Source organism: Cynocephalus volans, chromosome 10 (assembly GCF_027409185.1).
Source record: "Cynocephalus volans isolate mCynVol1 chromosome 10, mCynVol1.pri, whole genome shotgun sequence".
In the NCBI taxonomy this organism is placed as follows: domain Eukaryota; kingdom Metazoa; phylum Chordata; class Mammalia; order Dermoptera; family Cynocephalidae; genus Cynocephalus; species Cynocephalus volans.
In genome coordinates, this window is record NC_084469.1 from 57,576,016 (window position 1) to 57,601,002 (window position 24,987).

Consider the following 24,987-nt stretch of genomic DNA (forward strand, 5'->3'; position numbering starts at 1 on the left):
CCGCTCTCCCTGCCCCCACCCCTGCCACAATCCTCCCGCTGGAGATTCCATGGTAGATCCCACCCAACAGGCCAAAACCTGACCTCAGCATCTCTCATCCCAATAGCAGCATTTGCCTCTATCTCTTGTACTTTGCTATGAAATGTTTTAGCTGAGTGAGTCTGTCCCCCATCCCGTTTTTCTTCTCTGCACCTCCAAAACCAGGCTTAGTTAGGAATCTAATGCTCCTCAGTTTTAATTCCAGAGCAGTACACTCAACTTCCTGCACCTCAAGTGTGTGTTTGGTTTGGTTTGGGTTTTTGTTTGTTTGTTTAAAAAAAGATGACCGGTGAGGGGATCTTAACCCTTGACTTGGTGTCAGCACCACGCTCTCCCAAGTGAGCCACGGGCCGGCTCTTGGTTTGGTTTTTAATTAAAAACATGGAGATCCATTGATTTATAATAAATGTTTTCTGACCTAGTAAATGACTAGGTATGGGGCATAGTAGCAAATAGGGACAACTGTACCTAACTCACAGTCCCGCTAGGATGCAATGATAACACTTTTACAACAACTCACAGGTGTTATGCATCGCCCTAAAGATTCGTGTGTATATTAGCTCGTCCTCACCACACCACTGTGAGGTCGGTGCTATGATTACCCCCGTTGACACTGCGACATTTCAGAAGTAAATCAGTTCTCATTGAACTTTTACTGTCAAGGACTCTTACTATCACAAACTGATGTTCTTCACAGGCCGACATATGTGATGTGTTGGACTTGTATGACCACTTAAAAATACTGAATTAGTTGACAACGTATAAACGCAGAGATATTTATAACATTGCTGGTTTTCAGCTTCTCTTGAATAAGATCTGAAAACCTGGCGACATCGAGGTAGGATTTCGCATGACTGGGGTGGCCATTCTCAGTTGCCCACAGTCCCCATCCCTCGAAATTTCTTCCCAGTCCTGAAGGGAGCCCAGTTTTATCCCGAGTGGCGCTTGGGGAAGTCCGACAGCGCCCCCTCGCGGACGAGTTGAGAATTTGCGTCTCGTCTTCAGCAACATTGAGAGTTAGTGAGAACATCCAATCAGAGGGATGAGAGGCCTAGGAAGCGACCAATCAAAAGTGAGAGGGAAGCGGGAATTTGACCAATGAGGGTAAAGAGCGCTCAAAATAAAAGAAATTTTATTGAAGTGGGAGACAGACACACACCGAGAGGTGTTTTTCTTTTTTTTTTCCACTGGGTCACGGTGCTCAGGGAGGCCCAGGCTGGGGACGGCGGAGCAGGCGCGCGGAGGCCAGGCTGGTGCCCTGGCGCTGGGGTCGCGCGTACTTGAGGAAGACGGCGGCTCGGCCCGGTGCAGGGCCTCGGAGCGCGGCTCGGGACATGCACGGTTCGAGAGGGCCCAGCTCCGCGGGGCTGCAGCAAGCAGACAGAGAAACTGAGGCAGAAGAAGGGTTGATGGAAAAGATGACCTATCCTAGGAGCTGGAGGCTTGAGGCGGAGTAAACACATCCACGTGGGTCCCTGGGGGCGGCTCGGGGGCTCTCTTGAGGTCAGACACGTGTCCCACCTCAGCTGGAGTAGGGGACAGCGAGGAGGGGCAGACACCCAATTCTCCCCACAGGTCACGGCTAGGGGGAAGCCACAACCGGCGAGGAGGGAAGGAGTGTGACTGAGAGTGGACAGACATCCACTCTTCCCTGGGAGCACAGGCTGGCAGAAAAGATGATTTACGCTGCCACCCAGCGGCATGATGAACGGGGTTAATGGTCCTAGCAGGTAAAGGGACACCCATCTGCGACCAGATACGGAGCTGGAGGACTCGAGGCCTGGCAGACCCTTCACTCTCAACACTGGAACACAGAGCAACTTCCGAGCCCGGCGGAACTATCTTCCACGCAGGGGTAAGGTTAAGTGTCTCCAAATCTGGACAAACACCCCATTCTCATATACCCCCAGAGAAAAGCAAATGGGAACCTAAAAAAATGCGAACCCGAAAAAGTCAAGTCTAAGTGCTCCCCCCGTAATAACTACCTCTCATTCTCTGAGGCACTAAAAACGGTGATCTGGAAGGGAGGTCACTGAAGCCGCGGAGACCTTATCACAGGCCCTCGGCCAAGGCCATACCTGTAAAGCGCCGGCTCAGGCCTCGAGCCCGCACCGTTGAGCACGCGATGAGCCAGGCTCAGAGCTGCAGCTGCGCGACGACCCGGCTCCCATCCCGCGGCCTCTGCCTCTAGCAAAGACAGCTCCAGGAAGTAGGTGGCAAGTAGCATCACCTGCCAGGGAGGCGGGCTGAACGTCAAACCACGCCCCTGCCCGCGCCCTGACCACGCCCCTGGCCACGCCCACGCGCACCTGGGGGCTGCTCCCCGCCAGCGCAGCAAGCAGCCCGAGGCACAGCAGCGGGCCCGGGTGGTGCAGCCGGAAATCCAAGCGGCTCAGGATGCGGCGCTCGGCGCGCAGCAGTTCGGCCGGTGAGAAGGAGCCGGCGCTCAGGAGGCAGAGGGAGGTGGGCTGTGGAATGGCGGGGAGCGGGTGGGGGAGAATGGGGGGAGCCTCGAACTTCGGCTCTTTACTCCCTGCCTTGGAGTGCCTGGGATCGGTTCAGTCCAAGTTCCGGACCTCAGTTTCCTAGTCTGTAAAATGGGGCCATTTACTTGTGTCTGAAAGATGTGGAGAACACCGGCTTCAGAGTCGGAAAGACCGGGATCCAAGTTCAAACCTCACCATTACCCACTGTGTGACATGGAAAATCTCTCTGCCTCAGTTTGCTCTTCTGTAAGCCGAGATACCACTCCCTACTTCACCAGGCGGTTCTGATAGGCACCGAGTTCATGCACGTTAACTATACTACTTAAGATGGACTATAATTACTGTAACTATTCCAGGATGACTCCAAGTCCCAACCGTTCGACTTTGGGCAAATGTCTTTCTCCGGGCCTCAGTCTCCTCCTCTGTTAGAGGGGCACATTGGCAGCCCCTACCTCATACAGATATGTTAGCTTCCAAGAGTACAGAAAGCGTTAGGCACACAGTAGGCATTTGATCAGTGACTGCGGCAAAGACTCCCACCCCACCCCGGCAGTACCTCGGGAAGCACGCACTCTTCCATTTTGCACGCCACGAACAAGCAGGCCACGCCCAGCAGCTGAAGGCGGTGTAGACGCACTCGGTCCGCGCGCAGGTAGGAATCGAGCAGGTGTACAGCCAGGTAAAGCGTGTCTGCCGCCAAACCCAGGTACTCCTGCGGAGAGGCATGGGTGATCACTGAGGTCCCAGGCGGCGATGCGTCCCGGGCCCAGCCCCGCACCCTCCCCGGTACGTACATGCACTTGGACCAGCCAGTCCACCACTAGAGCGCGCATCTCTGGGGTCACGGTGCGGGGCAGGGCCCTCGGGGGCAGCGCGCGGCACACCTGGAGAGGAACGGCCTCGTTCTCCACACCTGTGCCTCAGTTTCTCTCCTGAGCCCCCGCCCTGGTTGCAGCAATCACCTCCTGCCAGTTGGATGTCTCACGCGAGTGCCACACCCAAACTGGCCTCCTAATGTGCTTCTCTTTTGTGTCCCCATCTAGGACCCTAGACTTTGTTCTAGACACCTCTCTACCCACCTGTGTAGTCTGCAGCCCCCATAGCCACTCGGCCCCCTGGGCATCTCACCCTGGGTTCCCAGACTCCACTCTTGACCACCAATCCTAAACCCATTCCCCTCAGAGCATCTAGAAGGGTCCTTCTAGGCTGGCCGGATGCTCAATTGGTCAGAGTGTGGGTGCTGATAACACCAAGGTCACAGATTTGGATCCCTGTACTGGCCAGCCACACACACACACAAAAATAAAACATAAAAGAAGGGTTTTTCCAAAGACAGATCTGACAAAGGAACTCCCCCACTTAGAAGTCTTCTGTGGCTCCCAGTACTCTTAGGAGAAAATCCTAATGACTCTCAGGCCCTGCCCCTTCTCCATCACCTCTTCCCTGTTTCCCCTCACGACCCACACTGCAGCCACACCAGCCTTCTTTTTGGCTTCTAGACTATGCCAACCCTCATTCCTGCCCCAGGGCCTTTGTACTTACTGCTCCCAAGGTCCTTCTCCCAATCCTTGCATTACCTTCTCCGTCACTCAAGTCCCAGCTAAAATTTCTCTTTATGCTTTCTATATGCTCTTCCCTCCCCTGCATCGCTCTCTATCTCATCACTTTATTTTCAAAGTATTTTCATATTGAAGACATCCAGGGTTTCCCTGCGTGTTTCGTGTGTTTGCCCCGCTAGGCTGCCAGCATCACGAGGGCAGGACTTCTGTCTCTCAGTTCCTAACAGAGACCCTGGCCAAAGAGAGGCGCTCACGAGATGCTGGTTAGATATATTCAACCCTTTATTTCTTCCGGCAGTACCTATCTCATACAGATGTCTGAGGACCCCCAGGGGTCTGTTTTGGTCTTTGTGGCCCTTCTTTAATTACTGAATCTATTTGCTTGTCTGTCTCCCCAGAATGAGGACAGGCTGTGTTGATCATCACAGCATCTCCAGTGCCTAGAAAAGGCTCAAAAACATTTGTTAATAAATCGCTAAATATATGTTAAACAAATAAATGTGGGGACAAGTACGAGGGACTATGAAACACCAAAGTGGGGACTGCAAACGGCCTTTGGAGGGTGGGAACAGGCATTCCGAGCGGGTAACTGTGAGAGGGGAAAAAAATCCTAGAAGCTGGGGGGAGGGGCGCTGGACCGTCAGAAGAGACGAGGCCGGCGAGATGGAGTTCGGAAACGCTTGCTGAACGGGTGCTGGGCAAGTGGGCCGGCTCTGGCCTCATCTAACCCGAACCCCTCGGCCGCCCTCCAGAGGTGGGGGCGGCGCCAGCGTGGTCTGCGGCCCGCGGGCCCGCTCACCAAGACTTCCGCGAAGATGTCCCCGGCGTACTCGCGTTCTCCCTCCAGCCCCAGCGCGCTCAGCGCCTCCTCCAGCCCCGGCGGTGCGCACGGCCCCAGGGGCCTTTCCGGGCGTCCTGGGGAGACACTCGTGCCCGCGGGGACGCTGTTGGGGACGGCGGCGCTCGGAGGCTCTGCATTGAGGGAGGCAGCGGGACTCTGCAAGGGAGAGGGGCTGGGGGTCAGCGTCTGGGGAGAGACCAGGGCCGGGAGGAGGGCCCCTGCCTCTCACCAGCATCCTGCAGACTGGCGTCGCGGACGAAGCCAAGCGCCTACAATCTCCAGCTGGAAAGGGGAACCAGTGGCGGGCGCTTTAAAAGCGCCTGGGCGCATGCGTACCGAGTTCGCCACCCGGAGCAGGTGCGTATACAAAGGTGAATGCTACTCACGCTGCCTCTGCCCCCTCCAAACCCTCTAAGGCCAGGCAGCTGGACTCAGATCCTCGTCCTGCTGCTCAAAGGAGCCCCTCTGAGCCTCACTTTCCTCAACCATAAAGTAGGGATTATTTTAAAATTTAGCCGACAGGGTTGTCCTGAGGATTTTATAAGATTGTGTGTTAAGTGTCCAGCACAGGGCTTGATACAGTAAAAGCTCAAGACATGGGCGCTATAGATGATTTAACAAATATTTAAGGCAGGCCCCTGTCCTGTGCACTAAGCATTCAGGGGTGAACAGATCACCTGTGGTTCTTGGCTTTACCAAGCCCACGGTCTAGCGCTGAGATTATGATAGGGACAAGCCACCAGCAATCGGTCTGGACTAGTGCAGCGGCCTCCTGGCTGCTCTCCCTGTTCCCATCTCCTACAGCTCATTCCCCACATGCAAGCAAAGGGATCCTGTGCACGCCTATGTCAGATCACACCCTGACTCTAGTCAGAACTCCATCATGGCCCCCATCTCCCTCAAGCTGAAGGCCCATGATGCCCTGTGTTATCTGCCCCCACCACACATACACACACACACACCCCTCTGAACTCATCTACCCCATTGCACTCAGTCCTCTTCTGGCCTCCTGACTCTTCCTCACCCACACCAAGCACGCTCCTACCTCAGGGCCTTTGCACTGGCTAGTCCCTCTGCCTGAAATGCTCTTCCCTCAGAGACCATGCTACCCTCCCAAACCTCCTTTGTTTACTCAGATATTACCTTCTCCATGAAAAGTGCCATCCTAACCATTTCCTGTCTCCATTCTCCCCACTTATTCTCTCCTTAGCACTTACTACCTTCTAATCAACCATATACTGTCTTGTTTACTGTCTCCCTCCTAACGTGAGTGCGAGGGCAGGGCTTTTTGCCTGCTGTTTTTTTGTTTTGTTTTTTCTACTGTTGTATACCCAGTGCCTAGGACAGAACCTGGCACATAACTGAGTACATATTGGTGCTCAATAAATATTTGTTGAATGAATGAGTGAAAAGACTGGATGTAATTTAGAGATAGTGGTCCAGGAGGGCCTCTCCGATGAAGTGACATTGGAACTCAAACCTGAAAAAGGAGAAAGCCAGGAATGCAGAGAGGGGAGAATATTCTAAGTGAAGAGAACAGCATAAGCAAAGGCACAGAGGCAGGAAAGAGCTTACTATTTGCAAGTATTGAGACGTCAGTGAGGCTGGAAAAGTGAGCAAGGGAAAGAGTGTGAGATGTTGGACCAATGGCTTCCTGTCATACCAAAAGCCAAACTCCTCACCCTGGCCAAAGTTCCCTTTGGCCCATTGTTAACTCACTAACCTCATCTCCTTCCATTCTCCCCCTCCCTCACTTCACTTTGAGAAACCTTGGCCTCCTTATGTTCCCCAGATATATGAGACACCTGCCTGCCTCAGGGCCTTTACACTTGCTGTTCCTATTGCCTACAACACGCCTCCCCCAGAGATCCACCTGGCTCACTCTTCATTTAGGTTTCTGCTCAAATGTTACTTGAGGCCTTCCTTGGCCCCCTATCTAAAGTAGCCACCCAGTCACCACCAGATTGATCTTTTAATTCTCTGCACCTCACATATTTGATAAATTATGTCGTCTTCTAAGAGTAGGGCTGTGTTTGGCCCATCTTGTCTGTGGCTGTGACTTCAGCACCCATAACAGTACCTGGCTCATAGTAGGGGGCTCAGTATCTTTGTTAAATGAATGAAAGCAGGGTTATTTGGGTCTGTACTCCTAGACAGATCGGGGCACTACTCTATCCCAGGGAAGGTCTGATCTGACTCTTCCTTGAATCCCATGGCTGGTTGAGCAGACATCAAGTGTTTACCAAATGACTGAGTGAAGGGCTTGGCACTGCTCTTAAGCTGCCCTGAAGGACAAAGGAGAGAAGAGCCCAGCCTTGGAGAAGACCCACCAGCACCTCCTTCCACCAATCCCTCCCTGCCTGTTTCCTTCTCTGGAAAGGCAAGACGGAGGAGGTGGCCCCTGCCTTGGGGACCAGTAGACATCACAGGGATTTGAGGAGGAACAGTCTCATAAGACCCATGTGGAATCTGCTTCAACATGTAAATCACAGGAAAGCCCTATGAAGCTTATAGGTTTGTGGGAGTTCATTATACTGTCTGCTTTTATGAGGGTTGGAACATTGCCATAGGAAAAAAGTTTTACTTTTCAAGATGTGACATGAGCCTAACTGTATTTCAGATACATAATATAACCACATGGGGTGAAGGGGGGTAGGGAAGGGCTAATCAAAGTCATTTTGGGGCACAGTATTTTGACTGTACACCCTCAACTAAAGGCAAAGGGAACATACTGAATTCTGGTAAGAAGCCTTCGTTTTCAGGGTAGTGTGGGTTAGCAACACTTGAGCTATATTCTAGAATAGAGCAAATATATTGTGGGCAAGGGGAGTCAGGTTTTGCACTCAGAATGTATGTACGAATATGGATAGGAAAGTTAGAATGAACCTCTTAGTGTTGCAATGGAATCAGCGATAAAATTGTGTGACCCCATGGTTGTTACTATATAGAAATAAGCATTGTGTGTGCATGCATACATCTCCTAGTTTAGTCCACAGAGAGGGCCTGAGAGCAGTGACCCTCCCAAAAGTGATGAGCTCACCTAGAGTCCAGATCTTGGCTTCTTCATTGAAAGGAACCAGTGCTACTTAGAGAAATGACTGATTCCAGGGTAAGTCACACAACAGAGGGTATGAGATCAGGAACAACTCTGTGTGGCAGAAAGTAAGGAAGTGTTCTAATGACAGAGCAGGTCAAACAGCTACAGAAGCCACTAGCCAAATCTAGAACAATTTGACCATCAAGATAATGATAATAATGGATCACAAATCACTGAATAAAATTAGAATACAAGCTCACACTGATATAACAAGGGTGGGTGGTGGGGAGGAAAAGCTCTTCTTACCTTTGAAATGCGAACTAATAAAATGTAGAAGGAACGATGGAAAGTCTATTTGGCAACCACCATAGCATTAAATGTTTCAGGAAAGAAACATCAACACCAATGTTAAAACTAGTAGTGAACATTTGATGAGAATCTAGATATTTGCAGTCTCAAAGTATCTCTACACAAGATGCTTGCTAACTACAGAGGGAAAGTAGTAACTTTACAGTGGAGAAACTTGACAGACTGCATCTTAACCAAGGGATCAAAGTCATTACCAGTCACAGGACAAATCATCCTCATGTGCCTCCTGATAGGATGCCCTGAAAAGGGGACATTACTTCTTGGAATTCCTGCCCAAAACAGCTTGCCTGCTGTTTCCACGAGGAAACATCAGGCAACAAACCCTGTGGGACATTCTACAAAATAACTTTCCTGTGAGTTTCAAACTGACAACTGAATGCAACATGTGAGCTTGGACTGGGTCATTAGCCAGGATTTCTTTTTTTTCCCTATACAAGGACATTGAGCGTGACCATTAGTAAAATTTGATTAAACTCTGTAGAGAAAAGCATTGTTTCAAGCATTGTTTTAATGTTAACTTCCTGACCTTGACTGTTAGAATGCAGTTCGTAAAAGAATATTTTTGTTTTAGGACAGATATGTAAACATGAAGTGGGGGAGAGAAGAGAGGGAGGAAATAAAATAACTGTAGTAAAATGCTATCTAGCTTTTTTATATAAAATTTTTATTTTCAAGATTTACAGAAAGTTGCAAAGATATTAGTGTTCCCATCTATCCCACACCCAGTTTCTCCTACTATTAACATCATAAAGTAGTGTGGTACATTTATCACAATCAGTGAACCAATACTGATTATTAACTGAAATTCATGCTTTATTCAGACTTCCTGATTTTTCCCGATATCCTTTCCCCGTTTCAGGAGACCACATTACATTCAGTCATCATGTCTCCTTAGGCTTCTCTCAGCTATGCTGCTTTCTCAGACTTGTCTTGTTTTGAACGACCTGGACAGTTTTGAGGACTATTGATCAGGTATCTGGTGTTATCAGCACCACATCCTAACCAACTGAGCTGACCAGCCCTCGTATTATCTTTTAATTCCATTTTGTCCACAAACATGTTTAAGTACCCTCATACTGTCAGCACGACTTATGGTTGACGTTGATCTTCGTCACCTGGCTGACACAGTGGTTTGTCAGGTTTCTTTCCTGAAAAATCACTTCCCCACTCTCCATAGTGTACTCTTTGGAGGAGTCACTATGTAGCCCATGCCTAAGCAGTGGGGGGTCTGCGCCCTCTCCTTGAAGGTGGAGTGTCTCCAGAAATTATTTGCAATTTTCTACAGATTTATCTATTCTCCCCATTTATCACTTCAGTGTGCTCATTTATTTCATACTTTGAGTAGAATCCAATACTATGCTATTTGTTGCTCAAACTGTTTTCAGCTTTAGCCACTGGAGCTCTTTCTGTTGACTCCTGTGTCCCTTTCACGAACTCCCATCAGTGGAAGGGTTTGTTTTCTTGGCACTACAAGATGCTCCAGGCTCATCTTGTATATTTCTTGCCCTGATACTAGAATCATCTCGGTATTCTTTTTGAAAGTTTAAATTTTCTGCAAGTCTACAATTATTTCAAAATTTAAAATATGCGAATCACTACGTTTTTATGGGGGGGGGGAAGCTATCTGACATGTATTGAAGTCCTGTAGGCCACAAATATAAAAACACAAGTGCAATAAAGATGGATCTTTAAGGTTTATTACAGCACTGTTGGGAGCAACAAAAAAATGAAACCAAGTAAATTCCTGTCAACGGGGGATGGCTGAATCAGTTGAGGTGCATCTACCACCCTGTGAAGCAACTGGAAAGCATGAGATAGCAATGTCCATGAGGGGTTGCCCAAAGGGCAAAAAAGTGGCTAAAAGAAAAACTCATTTTTACCAATGACCCAGCACGCCCTACTGATTGACATATGTTGGCAGGAGCATGGGTAAGATGGAGCAGTACACACCCCAGGTGCTTGGCAGTAACTGGGACGAAAGGGTTATGCAAAAAACAGAAGGAAACCACCTTCTTATGATGCAGCATCCATTGGCAGAGAGAGGCAATCTGAGTACCAAAATAAGTGTTCAAGGCCCTAGGGTCTTGGGTGACTTTTCCTTCCTTCCTTACATTTTTCTTTTGCTTGTGTTACTCTTTATATACACAAACAAAAAAAAACATGAATTTTTAAAAATGCATATTGCATAAGACAGATTAATCTACTCAAAATTTAATTGGTAAAATTTTACTAAAACTTTTCAACCTCAAAATTCCCCTTTGGGAAGTTCTACAGAAATAAGAAGCACCAAAACATCTAAGGATATATGTTCAACCAAAGGAAGCAACTGATCAAACTCTGGGACCCCATCCCGTGGAATATGAGACAAGTGATAAAAGAATGAGGTAGACGGGAACGTACCCACACCGGGAGATCAGCGTCCTACTGTGATGGGAGAGAAATTTTAACATTGGTCATCTCAGGGGGCTGAGAGTAGAGGAAAAAGTAAAAGGCTTTTCTTTATAGGCTTCTCAGTTCATCTTATGACCACCTGGGCATACTTTTATAATTAAATAAACAATAAAATCCATATAGAATTTGAAAAACAAACCACCACCACTACCAGGAGTCTTACAAGGGGTCCTCAGAAAGTTCATGGAAAGACTTGTCTTATGTCATTTCCACCTTTCCACAAACTTTCTAAAGTAACCTCGTAACTATAACTAACGCAGATTTCTGTAAATTGGATCTGACTTTTCTGATTCCCTCACTTAAAATCTCAGAGACTCCATGTCTGTGACGCCCTAACACCTTCTTGCAAAACTGGAAATTAAATTCATCTGTACCAGGCCCTCTGAACAGCAGGGCTCTGCAAGGCACAGCCCTGGTCCCTGGGTCTGGCGGGGGGTAGGGGGGGGTATTCCAATTCAGCCAGTGCCCAGCCAGCACAGGCCACATGACTCAAACCTAGGAGCTGCAGGGGCCAAGCACACAGCCAGCATAGAGGGGAACAGTTGTCACAGGACTGACTCACAGAGCTGTGAGTGGCTGAAACCACATGCTCAGGTGCTCCCAGCTGAGAGCAACCACAAACACAATTAATACACCACAGACTTTGTATTGGAATTTGGGGGGCCCTGAGGCTTCCCAGTTTAACAAAAACAGGGAGGGGATGTGGCAGGCAATGCCCCACTCTAGGGCTCAAAGGCCACGTGGAATGAACTGCTCCCTCACACTCCTCCCAGGGTTCAATGACACCACACACACCCTTCCTTGTGCTGATCCACCCAAACCTCCCATCCACCCCTCCACCCCACCTCTTTCAGCCTAAGCAGCATCTGAAGGCTTAGAAAGGTCTCTGTTCACCTCACCCACCTTAGGTCCAGGGAGCCCCCCAAACTTCTCAGCAGCTTCAACCTCACAGCACCTGCCTGAGCTCGTGCACATGCCACCCCCAGCTGCCCAAGTCCCGAGCTCATTCCCACCTCCGTGCCCCTGCTCAATTCACCCTCTCCCACCCCTGCCTCAACAGGGCCTTCTGAATGGAGCAATGGGAGCAGGAGGTAACTGGTGTCCAGGGACCAGACTTGGTTATCAAGGCAAGGCCCAGGTTGGTGGGCCAGCATAATTGCAGGCTGGGCCCTGGTCTGAAATGAGTGTCTTTATTGCTTGTACCGTACAAATATGAGGAACAGGGAAAGGCAAGTGGGAATGAGGGGGAAATTGTCAGATAAACAACATACACACACAAAAAGGAGAAAGGAACCCCCACCCACCCAAACCAACCCTCACCCCACAATGCCCTTCTGTGAACTGCCTAGTACAGGAGGTGGGGTGGGGAGATCAAAATCACAAAAACTAAATTTCAAACACCCAGAGATGTTTGGGGGAGGGGAGGAGAGATGTGGGCAGGGCGGCAAGGGAGGGGCTCCCAGGTGGGGCTCCTCCCACTGGGTCAGCACCCCGCCCCCCACGAGGTGAAGTGCTCAGGCCAAGGATGGGGGCCCGAGCCCACACACGCCACACACACTGGAGGACTCAGACACACTGCCCTCCCACACACATACCCGACACACATGCACAAACACACACCCATGTGCCTCTGCATCCCAGACACACAAGGATGCCCACTGACACATGTGTACCCACAGCACTGACACGGACTCACGTCACGTTCACCTTAAGGCTGCAGAACGTGGGACCCTGGAGAAGGGGAGGGAGTGAGGCAGCCTGGGAGCCTCCTTTCTCAGAGGCTCCCCGTACCCCAATACGTACCAGAGACGCCCACCCCTTCCCCAACCCAAGTCCATGGGGCCCAATACTGTCTCGGTGTGAGATGTGTAACAGCCGAGGCTGGTGCCCCTCTGCCCCAGGCAGAGAGAAGGGCATTACCCACCCCCATCCTCCTGGGCCAGGGCCAGGGCCGGGCCCTGGATCCAGCAGGAGGCAAGGCCAGCTGGAAGGAAGCCCTGGTAAGGCACGGGGGCTGGGGGCCGGGCTGGCTAGCCCTCAAATGTTCCTCCTGCCTTGTCCACAGGGTAAGGAGAGCAGCTTGGGGGGAGGTGGGGAGGCAGGGCCCACCTCCGAGCCCCTCTTCATTCCCCACAATACAGATCCGAGGACCTGGCCCCATTCACAAGGGAGCCCTAACGCCCTGATGCCTTAGCTTCCAAAAGCCCCCACCTGTCTCTGGACATTATTGCTTTTCTACCCCCATGGCAGGGGGAGGGCAGGGATCAGACTGCCCCATGCCAGGCCACTCTGAGCCTAGGCAACAGGAGGTGGAAGGCAGCACCAGGGCACTGTCCGCTGGGCGACATGTCCCAGCAGAACGCAGCCTCCATCCAGAAGCAGCAGCATAAGCGGGCTGCCTGCCAGGTGCCTGGCCAGAAATTCAGGCAGGCCCACAGCTTCATGCTTCACCCCTCCACTGGGGCTTGTGTTGATTAAAAACCCGAATCTCTCCATTCACACAACAGCCCGGTCCTGGGGCAGGAGGCAGAGAATTGCCCAGAGGTGAGACTGGAGGCAAGGGCTGCTGGGACCGCTGAGGTGAGTTTGGGAGAGGACTAAAGAAGGAACTGGAAATGGGGGTGGGGAGGTGAGGGATGGAGAAACAAACCAAAAAGGCAAAATAAAAAGTTTAAAAAAAAAAAAAAAAGCCACCCGGGCGGTGGATGGCAGCCGAGCGTGTGTCCTGTGGCGGCAGGCAGGCTGCTCACTCGCGGATGCTGGCTGAGTAGGAGAACTGGGGGAAGTGGGTCCGCTGGTCCAGCTCTAGTGAGCCCAGGCTGTCATCTGCAGAGGTTGGGTAGAGGCACATTGGGGAGGACTGGCTTACAGGGCCCAGGCACCCTTCCCATACTCCCTGGAGAACCAGCCACAGGCAGAACTACAGTGGACCACAGTAGGAACCCCCACCAGTGGAGGCTGCTCACAAGTGAGACAGAGAAGGTTCAGCAGCTTCCTCCCTGATAGAGCCCCCTCAGCACCGTCCCCACTCCCCAGGCTGCAGCCCTGGCCCATCCACCTGCAGCCTGCTCACTTAGCCTCCTCAGCATCCCACCTCCTCCTTGCCTCCCCAGCCACCACCATGGTCTAGCCCAGACCTCCAACTCATCCTCCACATGCAGCCATGGAGGGAACTTTCTAAAGCCCTAAGGCAACCCCATCCCTCTCTGCACAAAACCCTTCCATGGCTCCCCATGCAGGAAATCCCCGCTACTCCCAGTGGCCCCCAAGATCCTCTCCTCCTCCATCTATTCTGACTGCTGTCTGTTCCTTGACCATGCAATGCTCTCTCCCATTTCTGGCATCCCATCTGCCATCCCTTCTGCCAGGAATGCATCTCACTAATATGTTTGTTTCCTCCTCCAGGAGGCCTCCCTCACCCACAGGCCACATTAGGCATTTCCTCTGGGATTCTCCAGTCCCTGGGCTCCTACATCCTAGCCCTGACCACTCTGGACTCTCACCCCATCTGGACTGGGCAGTCCCTGCCTGAGGGCAGGGCCCAGGGCAGACTTGGTCACTGCAGCACACTCCCCACCATAACCCAGCCCTGGGCTGGATTCAGAGAAAGAACTCAAACAACTGAAGAGGTAATGAACCAGTCTAGTCCCAAAGACCCAGGCTCTCTCCTACCCAGAGCTCTGGAATGTACTGTAGCCAATGGTTCCTAGTAAGCCTCACCAGGTCCAAAGAGGACCAATAGCAAAAGGCCCTGTCAGTAGATCTTAGGGCAAACTGCCCAGACACTGAGAACGTGGCCTGTGAGGATCTTTCTAGAGAGCTGGGTCAAGAGCAGATCCCATCCCTCCACTACCTAGCCAGGCCCACCAGGCCAGGGGGCCCTAGACACTCACAGCGGTCCGGGGGTGTGATTGTGATGGACTGGGCGGTGAATTCATCATCGAAGTACCTTGTATCAACCTCAGATGTGACCTGAGGCTTGAAGGGTGGCAGGAGCTACAGAGAGAAGAGCCCTGACTCAGGGACCCTGAGGACAAGAGGCCTTGACCAAGGTCACCAACGAGCAGGCCAGGCCCTTGGGGGATCTTGTTGGGTCAGGTAGTAGGGGCTCACCTTCTTCTGTACCACGTCCTGCCAGTTGATGTTGAGGAAGAACCTGTGCTCCATGACCTCCTTGGCATCGCTGGGCCCCCCACCGAGCCTGGGCAGAGACTGCCATCAGCGCCCGCCTCCCAGAGCAGCCAGGTTCTGGGAGACGGGCTCTTGGTACAGATGGGCCTAAGCTGTGACATGCAGGCTCTGCACAGCCTTTCATGATTCTGTCCTGGCCACAAACCACCACTGCACTCAGGAAGAAATCAAGGCCCAGGGAGGGGAGGTTCCATGCCCAAGGTTGGAGCCAGGGAGACTGCAAACTGGAGCCACGTGGCCTCACAGCCTGCCCTCACCCCGAGTCCAGAAAGGGAGCTGACCAGGTGGGCTTGGCAGATGGCGGGTTCACATCCTACCACATACAACTTGGCACCCCTAGACCTGGCAAAGGACTGCTCTGTTCCTCAGTGTCCCCATAAAACAAGGCAGTGCAGGGAGAGTGCCAGCAATGGCCTGGCCCCAAGGGAGCTCTCCCTAAGTGCCAGCTGTGGGGATTATCAGGGTCTGTGTAGGGACAACACAGTGTGCTTGTAGACACTGCCCCCTCCAGGCCCAGCGGACAGTGTCAACAGGTTGCACTGATCTGGATCAGGCAGAGGCCAGCCCTCACCTTTGCTTGGGGTCCTTCTTAAGCAGCCCAGCAAGCAGGGACTTGGCCTCGGGGCTGAGTGTGCGCGGGAAGCGGATCTCTTCCATGAGGATGAGCTCGAAGAGGCGCTCGTGGTCCTGGTTGTAGAAGGGCAGGCGGCCACACATCATCTCGTACATGACCACACCCAACCCCCACCAGTCCACAGCCCGACCATAGTCATTGTCCTCCAGCACCTGAGGAGAGAAGGGCAATGAGAGCCAGGCCCATGGCCCCTGAGGCTGGGGAGCGCCTGTAGGGAACTACAGTCCTGCCCCAGAGGGTCTAAGCGAGGCACACACACAGGTGTGAGGGTCCCCTCCGCCCTTAGCCTCACATGCTCCTGTGTCCCCCAGCCCCAGACACCTCAGGCGCCAGGTACTCCGGGGTCCCACAGAAGGTTTTCATGGTAGCCCCATCACTGATGCCCTCCTTGCACAGGCCAAAGTCAGTAATCTTGATATGGCCATCTTTGTCCAGCATGAGGTTTTCCAGCTGTAGGGAAAGTCAATGTTTCAGGGACACGTCCTCCCAGGGCTTCCCACCACCCAAGCCCTTCACCCCAGTGGCCCGGGCTGGCAGCTGTTATGCCAAGAGCTGCTGGGCATTACCTCCCCCATGCCAGGCTGGCCCACAGTACACACAGCATGGTTAAGGTTAAGTCTTTGAGGGCCAGCCCATGGCTCACTTGGGAGAGTGTGGTGCTGATAACACCAAGGCCAAGCGTTCGGATCCCTATATAGGAATGTCCGCTAAGCTCACTTGGGAGAGCGTGGTGCTGACAACACCAAGTCAAGGGTTAAGATCCCCTTACCGGTCATCTTTAAAAAAAAAAAAAAAAAGGTTAAGTCTTCACCCTCTGAGGCTCAGAGAAAAGCCAGACCTGATGTGTTCCTACACTGTAGCCATGCCTCAGCATAGCTGAGAAACAGCCAGGAAGGGGAAGATGGGAGCCAGGCCCTGCCCCAGCCTGCTGCCCCCACTGTGAGCGGCAGTTTCTTAAGTTTGGATGTGAGGGAACTCTCCTTCCTGTTTTTTTCTAAATTTTTTTCCTTTTAATTATGAAATATACACCAGGAAAGAGTATAAAACATAAAACACAAATGGGTAATTTAGTTAAGGCCTTTGTGTAACCTCTACCAGGTTGAAAAATAACATTAGCAGCCCCCTATGTGCCCCTTCCCAGTTATTAAGGAATAATAACTTCCCCTCCCTACCTCCACTGGGAAGTAACTTTTATTATTTTTTTGGCAGCTGGACAGAACAGGGATCCAAATCCATGATCTTGGTATTGTAAGACTATACTCTAACCAACTGAGCTAAAGCTAGCCCATGGAAGTAACTTTTGGTTTTCTTTACAGTTTTTACCAGCTATGTATACACCTGTAAACAATATTGCATTCATATCTGTTCTGGCTTTTCCCCCTCAATATCATCAGCCTATGTGTCCACGTTTGTGAGTAGCTGTGGTGTGTTCTCTTCACCTGCTATGTAGAATCCCAGTGTGGGACCACACACCACAACGTACTTTACCATTCTCTGACAGGACATTTTGGTTGCTTCCAGTTTGGGCTAGTGTGAATAGTGCTGGCTCTGAGCATGTGTGTATACATTCTGAGGAAAACACATGTCCCTGCTTCTGTTGTACACACAGCTAGAGCAGACGGCTGGCACTCAGCTTTGCTGGACATGCCAAACTATCTTCTAAAGGGCTTGCGCCAATTTACACCCCCACCAGCAGCCTAGGAGGCTCAGAAAGGTCCCTCCCTACAGAACCACGACCCTGGACCTTGGTAAGGAGTGTGGCATATGAGGCAGAGGGCCTGGGCCCAGCCTTCCTAGTGTGAGTCCCATGTGTGCACCATGGGCCAGCCTGGACCCTCTGTGTGCCTGTGCCACACACTTCACCCCACCCCAGACTGCACGCTAACCTTGATGTCACGGTATACCACATCCCGCGAGTGCAAGTACTCAAGAGCGGACACAATCTCTGCGCCATAAAATCGGGCCCGCTCCTCTGTGAAGACACGCTCCCGGGACAGGTGGAAGAACAACTGCCAGAGGAAGGGGTGCAGAGAGGAGATCAGACCCCTGACCAGAGGAGGGAAGGACAGGGGCCATGGCCCACACCCCACCCACCTGCCCTCACCTTCGCAGCCCGTGGTCCCCAGCCCAGGGACACAGTGACACCTGCTCCATGAACTGGCAAGTGTCAGCAAGAGGGACCAAGTGAGGGGCAGTAAATAGAGAAGAGCTCACATGAGGAGCAAGGGACAGCCAGTAGGTGCAAACAAGAGAGTAAGGGAGGGATGGCATGAGGGGATGGGTGAGTGAGGGATTGACAGCAAGGAAGCAAAGAGGAACACAAATCATAAGCAAGTGACAAGAAGCTGTGAGTGAGATCAAATCAGACAGATGAAGCAAACAAATGACCACAGTCCAGTGAGTTACATCTGTGTACACAGAGAGGGGCATGAGAGACGAGTGGGTGACAGAAGTGAGTGTGAGCAACTCAGTGACAGTGAGTGGCTGAAGTTATATGCATCAGAGGACATGGGGAAAACAGGGGGCCGTGGGCTTTAACCCTCACATGCTTTCTCTGGAGCCTTTAAGAACACACTACCTGGTGCGGTCAGCCAACCACCCCATGGCCCTCCACACCTCTCTGGACCTGGGTTTGGACCCTACCCCACCAACACCCTAGCTGTGTGAACGTGGGCAAGCCACTTAACCTCTCTGAGCCTCAGTTCCCCTACCTGCAAAATGGAGATGCTGCTGCCTGCCTCAAGGGGGATGGGGAGAGTGGAATAGGATGACATTCAGTAAGTCTCCCTCCACCTCCCATCCATCTCACACAATTCTTCTCCACCTCCTCCCACACTACAGAAGGACACACCCAGACGGGTGAGGCTGTGGCAGCTGCGCTCACCTCCCCACCGTTTGCATACTCCATCACGAAGCATAGGCGGTCGTGGGTCTGAAAGGCATACTTCAGTGCCTGTGGAAAGGAAGGTGCCAGGGTGGGAGGAGGGAAGGAAGAGGTGCAACACTGCTCATTCTGCACACACACTCCCCACCGGGGCCTGGGCTGCAGGAGTCAGGTAGATGGGCTTCAAATCGGCTTCACCTTTTGGGGGATGTGAGTGAACTCACGTCTCGGAGGGCAGGGAAAGGGTGACTGTGCTGAACCACCTTGTCCTCACCAGGCACAGCCAGGGAAGAATGTATGTTCTGAGTAACCACAGCTGTTTTACTTCACTCTTCCTCTTGTCTTAAAAGTAAAATGTGTCAAACACACACACACAGTGATGTATATGCTATGGCTAGGAGTGGCGATGGCTTGGGAGCCAACTCCACAGACAGGATGGACAAGCTGTCAGCCAACAAACAGTAGTTCTCAAATTGTGCTCTAATGAGCCCTGGAGTGAGTTCCTCAGAGACACTTTGGGTGACCCCTCCACTCAAAACAACTCTACTGTTCTGTGTCTTCTACACAGAGGTAACTCGTGATTCCATCTGAACAGGTGCTATGGCTTAATAGGACATCTGGAGAGCAACTAAGCTAAAGAAATGACACATAAGCCATCCTCAACCTAGTCCATTTAACTGTTGGCCTCTGGCCTTGATGGAGACTGTGGCCCAAAGAGGTATCTACTCAGCCCAAGTTGACAGGCAACACAATGATAACACATCTACCTCTCTGATTATATATTAAAACAAAACCAAAAAATAATGTTCCCCCTTTGACCAACTGGGCTAAGTGCCTCTAACTCACAGCAGCCATCTTCTCCTGGGGCCATCTTGTAATGTGATATCTTCACTTGGCTGAAGCGCCAACATGAAGCCACAGTCTATGAAGAAGCTGCTACCCCTGGTGTCTTGGTTCAGGTGATTTGGAGAGCACAGCAATGCCTTGCCCTGCTCACCTGGTCTACACCAAGGTTGTGCTTTGTAGAGGCAGTTTTAGGCTCCTTCCCTGAACTCTGCTCAAAGGAGCTAGCCTGGAGGCCCCACGTTGCCTGAGAAGGGGAGTGTGACTCACAGTGAGGAATGGGTGTCTGGTGTTCTGGAGGACCCGGCTCTCGGTAACTGTGTGAGCAACTTCATCCTGCAGACAGAGAGCATGGGTGAGGGGCTGGTGGGTAATACCATGCCTGCCCATCTCACGCTGTCCTTAGGGACAGGGGAGCAACGTCTTGGGGAAATGCAATTCCATTCCTAGCCATAAATGCAGAAAGAACGACAGGAGTAGAACATTACCATGTGTAAGCCCTAACTAAATAAAGGACTCAGACAAGGATAATCAGTGACTTTCTCAAAACCACAAAGTGAAAAGTCGATGGGGACTTTACAATGGAGGGATCAGGTTGCCACTACCTGAACCCACGGGCCAATTATAACACCCCTAAGGGGAAATAAGCAGACGATATGAGACCCCTGAGGTGCTGCCACAGGATGTAGGAAACACCACCTACAAAGTATCCTCATCCAAAGAAGGAACTGGATCTAATTAAGGCTCTAGACTGTAGAACAGTGCTTCACAGGGCGTGGGCCTCACACTGGCAGCATCAGCATTGCCTGGGAACTTATAGAAATGCAAATTCTCAGGCCCCACCCCAGACCCACTGAGCCAAAAACTCGGGTAGGCCCAGTTCTGTTTTACAAGCCCTCTGGGCAACTCGAACACAAGCAGCAGAACCACCAAACCACCACCAGTGTACAAAAATCCTCAACCACCTGCAGTAACTTGGACACTGGCTCTCCCCTGGGGCAAGTTTATCCCCAGGGGACACTGGAAATGTCTAAAATAATTTTTGATTGTCACACCTGGGGGGAGGGGCAGTGCTGCTACTAGCTTTAGTGGGTAGAGGCCAGGGATGCTGCTAAACATCCCACAACGTACAGGACAATCCCCCAGAATAAAGAATGATCTGGCCCAAAATGTCAAGAATGCTGAGGCTGAGAAACCCTACCTTGGACCAGTTACATCAGGAATTAACTGTTAATCATGCTGGATTGATCATAGCACCATATGATTATATTCTTTAAAATCCTTATCTGTTGGGCCGGCCTGTGGCTCACTCGGGAGAGTGTGGTGCTGATAACACCAAGGCCGTGGGTTCGGATCCCTATATAGGGATGGCCGGTTGCTCACTTCAGAGAGCGTGGTGCTGACAACACCAAGTCAAGGGTTGAGATCCCCTTACCGGTCATCTTTAAAGAAAAAAAAAAAATACTTCTCTGTTAAGATACATATTTAAGTATGTACACGTGAAAAGATATGTCTAGAATATGCCTTAAAATACTCCAGAACAAAAAAAGGGAGGGGAGGGCACAGCTAATGACACAAGACTAACAATGCTGATAATTGCTGAAACTGGATGATGGCCACATGGGACTCTATTTTTCTTTTTAAAATTTTGTGTGTTTGCAATCTTCCATTATAAAAACCTTAAATAAGGGGAAAAAATAACATTCCATTCCCAGGCCAGCCTCCCCACATGGACTTCAATTCAGGCACTGACAGCACCTGCTGGTGGAGGCCCCAAGGCAGACGCCCTCCATAGGCATCTCCTAGGCCCCCAGAGGGAGGGGTGGGGGACTCATTAGCAGGCAGGACAGCCCACTCCTCTATGGTCCTCAGGCTCTCATTCTCTGACTGGGGACTTACAGGACTGAGTCCAAAGGGCATGGGGTTTGTCAGGGATAATAAAATTAAGGAGCACAAGTTACGGGTAAGACTAAGCAGCAGAAGGCCCCACAAGACCTCTTAACCATGGCTCCAGACAGTGGCCCCCAGCGAAGCCAGTGTTCAGTCCTTCGAGTGCCCACCTTGGCAATGATAACCTCCTTCCGCAGGATCTTCATGGCATAGTAGCGGCCAGTAGCCTTCTCCCGCACCAGGATGACTTTGCCAAAGGTGCCCTTGCCAAGCAGTTTGAGATAGTCGAAGTCATTCATGGTCTGCAGGGGATGGGGAGAGAGTAGGGGCAGACAGAGCCTGGCGCATGGCCCATGGGAGGAAATTTCAACAAAGAAAGAGGAAAACCAAAAGACACTATTGCCAAATGCTTAGATTAGGGCAGGAAGGGAGGCTCTGGGCAGCAACTGTTTGTTCTGAAGCAGCCTTCAGACCATGGCTTTCCCAGCACAGGGTCTTGGGAGGGATGGGCCAAGGTCTGACATGGGGGTAGGTGGATCTTTACAATCCCCTAGGATGAAGCTGCAGCAGGTCCACCCAGGGCTGCCCCTCATCCCAGGGGCACAGAGCAGCCCCTGGGGCATCTACAACCTGGAACCAACCCTTCCTGTGGGGCAGCCATTAAGTCTCTCAGATGGACCCCTGTGCATGTCATACAGAAATCAAGGAGGACAGGGCCAGTATTGGGAGTGGTGGCCACTTGCAGCTGGCAGCCCCCACCCCCTGGCTACCAGCCCCCAGCACTTACCACTTTGGCTCGTGCCTTGCTGACTGCCACTTCCATCTCCTCAGCCGCAGAGGAGTCACTGGGGGAGCCACACTTGTAGTCCATGGGGTCCTCACCTGGGCCCTGCTGCTTGAGGCTGTTCGCAACCATCTGGATGGCCCGCATCCACTCCTCCCTGTGTGGGGACACACATGCATCATGAGTCTCGGGGAGCCAGATTCCTGGGCCTCAGGGCTGGAGGGCTGAGTGCACCTCCCAGCCCACATCCAGCCCTCCAATGGGCAAGCAAATGACCAGACAGCTTTGGGCATTTGGGCGAGATCTATCTCAGCCGCTGAGAGCTGATGGGACTTGACTGAAATTTCACAGACCTCTGGCTGAGGTGGGTGGGAGAGAGTAAGAGTGGAATAGGGAGAAAGATCATCCATCTCCCAGAAGTGGCCTGGCCTGAGACCACCTGAAGCCAGGCAGCAGTGAAAGCGTCAAAGAGGGGAGACCACCCTTCTTCACAGCCCCTTGAAAATGAGCCGCCACCCTGAGCCTCGAATGAGGAAGAGACAGTGTTCCTCTGAATTCCCCCAGAAAAAATGACAAGCTCAAGTTTACAAGTCACCAATGTTTTGTCAAGGAAAACCAAGAGTAAAAGGAAGCATTTATTAGCCAAAGCAGCTTAAGATCTTACAAGGCAAGAGCTGGCTGACATGACTCCCTGAAGAGGACATTATGCCAGGAGCAGGAGAGGGAATGGCAGGTTCTAGTGGGCCAGGGATGTGAAAGAAAAGGTGGGGGACTGGAAGCAGGACCCAGCAAAAGGGAGCCTGGTTTAAGGACAATAAACTAGTCCTGTCACTCATAATTTAGAACTTGCTAGGAAAGAATTCTGATACTTCTAAACTGTTCTATCTAATAAGAGAAAATGACCAGAAACCAAAAAGAAAAACAATTAGGCAAAATGATACTAAATTGTCCATACCCTATTTTGACCCCCCACACAGGAATTTTAGGGGGCTCAACCCAATACATTTTTTTTTTGGAGGGGGGAGGCTGGCTGGTACAGGAATAACCTAACACATTTTGAACCCTCCGTGTAAGTTGCTTGTGTCTAAAAAACAGCCACATGACCAGTGGGAAAAATCCAATGTTCAATAAGAATGAAAAAATTCAAAGAACACAAGGAGGCAACCTCCCAAATCCCAGTGATTTAAATAAGCTGCAGTGAGTGCAGCCAACTCTGATGGGAGCCAAGAACAGGCCAAACCCTTCACACGCACCTTCCGGAATCGCCCCCGTGGCGGGCAATCGTTATTGCTCCCATGCTGCTGAGGCACGGAGGCCCCTACCCAAGGGAACAAGCATCTAGGACTGGGCTTCAAAGTCCAAGTCTGGTCCAGCTGCTGAGCTGTGCTCCTCCCGAGGCTCCATTTCCTTGCCTATCACACAAACTACTTCTATTTCCACCAGTCCTATGAAGCACATTTTCCCATATTCTGATACTACCAGAATACAGATGCATCTCACAGTTGGTAGACTGTCTTGACTTAATTGGGCTCTGCTTTTTCTTTATATTATATAAAATAACAGTGCCTTTCAGATGATGGCATTTTGGATTCACTGAAACATACCAGCAGTGCTTAACACACGGGGTTGATGTGAGGCAGACAGAAGGCACGTGAAGCATCTATGCAATGAGATATTCTGCAGCTGAGAAAGAACGAGGCAGGTCTATTCCAACATGGAATGATGTGAGACATCTTAAGTGAAAAAAGGAAGGAGCGGACAGTGTAGAGCTCTGTGCTTCTAGTTAGAAAATAAAGAGATTTCTGCACACACATGCTCACCATAAGCACATACATCTCTGGAAGAGCAGTCATAACTGTGGAGCTCTGGCTGCCTCCAGGGAGGGGAACTGGGAGTCAGGGACAAGGAAGAGTCCTTTAATAACAAACACTCACAGAGCACTCATTATTAACCATCCCCTCCTTCCGCATTATAAAGAAAGAAACTGAGGCACAGATTAAGAAACCAAATTCAAGAAAAACACAGCAGTTGCTCCAAGCCCGGTAGCTGGGATCACAAAGGGTCTATAGCCTTTCCCACAGCCCCCAGGCAGGACACTTCTTGCTTAGCTCCGTAGCTTGCTGAACCAAGCAGCAACTAAGCTCAGAGGTCCCAGTTTATGCATGAGAGGCTCTACCTTCTCAAACTGGCCTCATTCACCCAAGATCATGCTCTATAAGACAGATGGGTGAATGTCATATCATGCTTTGTAAGAAAGATGCATAAACATCAACTGGTGGCACACTGCCTCTTACCACCCGACTAGAGTCTGGGGTCCCCATAACCCATATATGTCCACCCCATGAGTGCAGGGATCTCCATCTGCTTTGAATGTGGTGTGCCCCAGGACCTGTGACAGGCACTTGGTAGTTATTTGGGTAATGAATGAGCAAGGCTGTCCCGGCCTGCGGGACAGATAAGAACGCGGGCTCGAGGAGGACTACCTGTAGCTGGTGAAAAGAGGGAGGGACAGGAGACACGCAGAATGGAGGCAAGACAAGATTCTGATCAAGCCTCAAAATTTTATTGTTAGGCAATTGCTTATATACATAGTGAAGAAGGGGCGGGCTGTCACAGAGTGTGGCAACTTATGACAGGCGGAAAGGCAGGGGGGTGATAGTGGCGTGGTATGAGAAGAGGAGGTGGGAGGAGTATTGGCTTGTTATGATAGGCGGAAAGGCAGGGGGGTGATAGTGGCGTGGTATGAGAAGAGGAGGTGGGGAGGAGTGTTGGCTTGGCGAGCGCGGGCTTTTCTGAGGAGGAGGAGAAAGCCTTACATAAAATGGCTGTTATTTGTTAAAAATGGCGGCTACTGTTAGATATGGCTCCCGACACAAGGCAGCCAAAGTCCACATGGCCCCAGAACCAGTGCACACCCAGGTGGAGCACACAGCGAGGCTGGTGTACACCCAGGCAGAGCCCGCTGGCCTCTTCCCTCCC

At 51.3% G+C, this 24,987-nt stretch overlaps 2 protein-coding genes across 5 annotated transcripts in view; both read right to left on the reverse strand.

The window, feature by feature from the left end:
* Positions 1-1,240: 1,240 nt before the first annotated feature.
* On the reverse strand, positions 1,241-5,255 carry CCNP (cyclin P). The gene is made up of 7 exons (XM_063109893.1): positions 5,199-5,255; positions 4,884-5,111; positions 3,320-3,409; positions 3,082-3,237; positions 2,349-2,507; positions 2,118-2,269; positions 1,241-1,406 (listed from the first exon to the last, which is right to left on the reverse strand). The coding sequence occupies exons 1-7, from the start codon at positions 5,253-5,255 to the stop codon at positions 1,241-1,243; spliced, it is 1,008 nt and encodes a 335-aa protein (XP_062965963.1).
* A 6,703-nt stretch (positions 5,256-11,958) lies between these two features.
* AKT2 (AKT serine/threonine kinase 2) overlaps positions 11,959-24,987 on the reverse strand; it is a 51,898-nt gene continuing 38,869 nt past the window's right edge. For all 4 annotated transcript variants that reach the window (XM_063111442.1, XM_063111439.1, XM_063111441.1 and 1 more), the window contains 10 exons: positions 22,012-22,165; positions 21,395-21,526; positions 19,605-19,670; positions 18,492-18,560; positions 17,494-17,616; positions 15,929-16,057; positions 15,545-15,759; positions 14,896-14,983; positions 14,676-14,778; positions 11,959-13,608 (listed from right to left, as the gene is read on the reverse strand). In XM_063111442.1, coding sequence (XP_062967512.1) covers positions 13,529-13,608; positions 14,676-14,778; positions 14,896-14,983; positions 15,545-15,759; positions 15,929-16,057; positions 17,494-17,616; positions 18,492-18,560; positions 19,605-19,670; positions 21,395-21,526; positions 22,012-22,165 — 1,159 coding nt within the window. In that variant the 3' untranslated portion in view covers positions 11,959-13,528. The remainder of the gene's footprint in view (positions 13,609-14,675; positions 14,779-14,895; positions 14,984-15,544; positions 15,760-15,928; positions 16,058-17,493; positions 17,617-18,491; positions 18,561-19,604; positions 19,671-21,394; positions 21,527-22,011; positions 22,166-24,987) is intronic.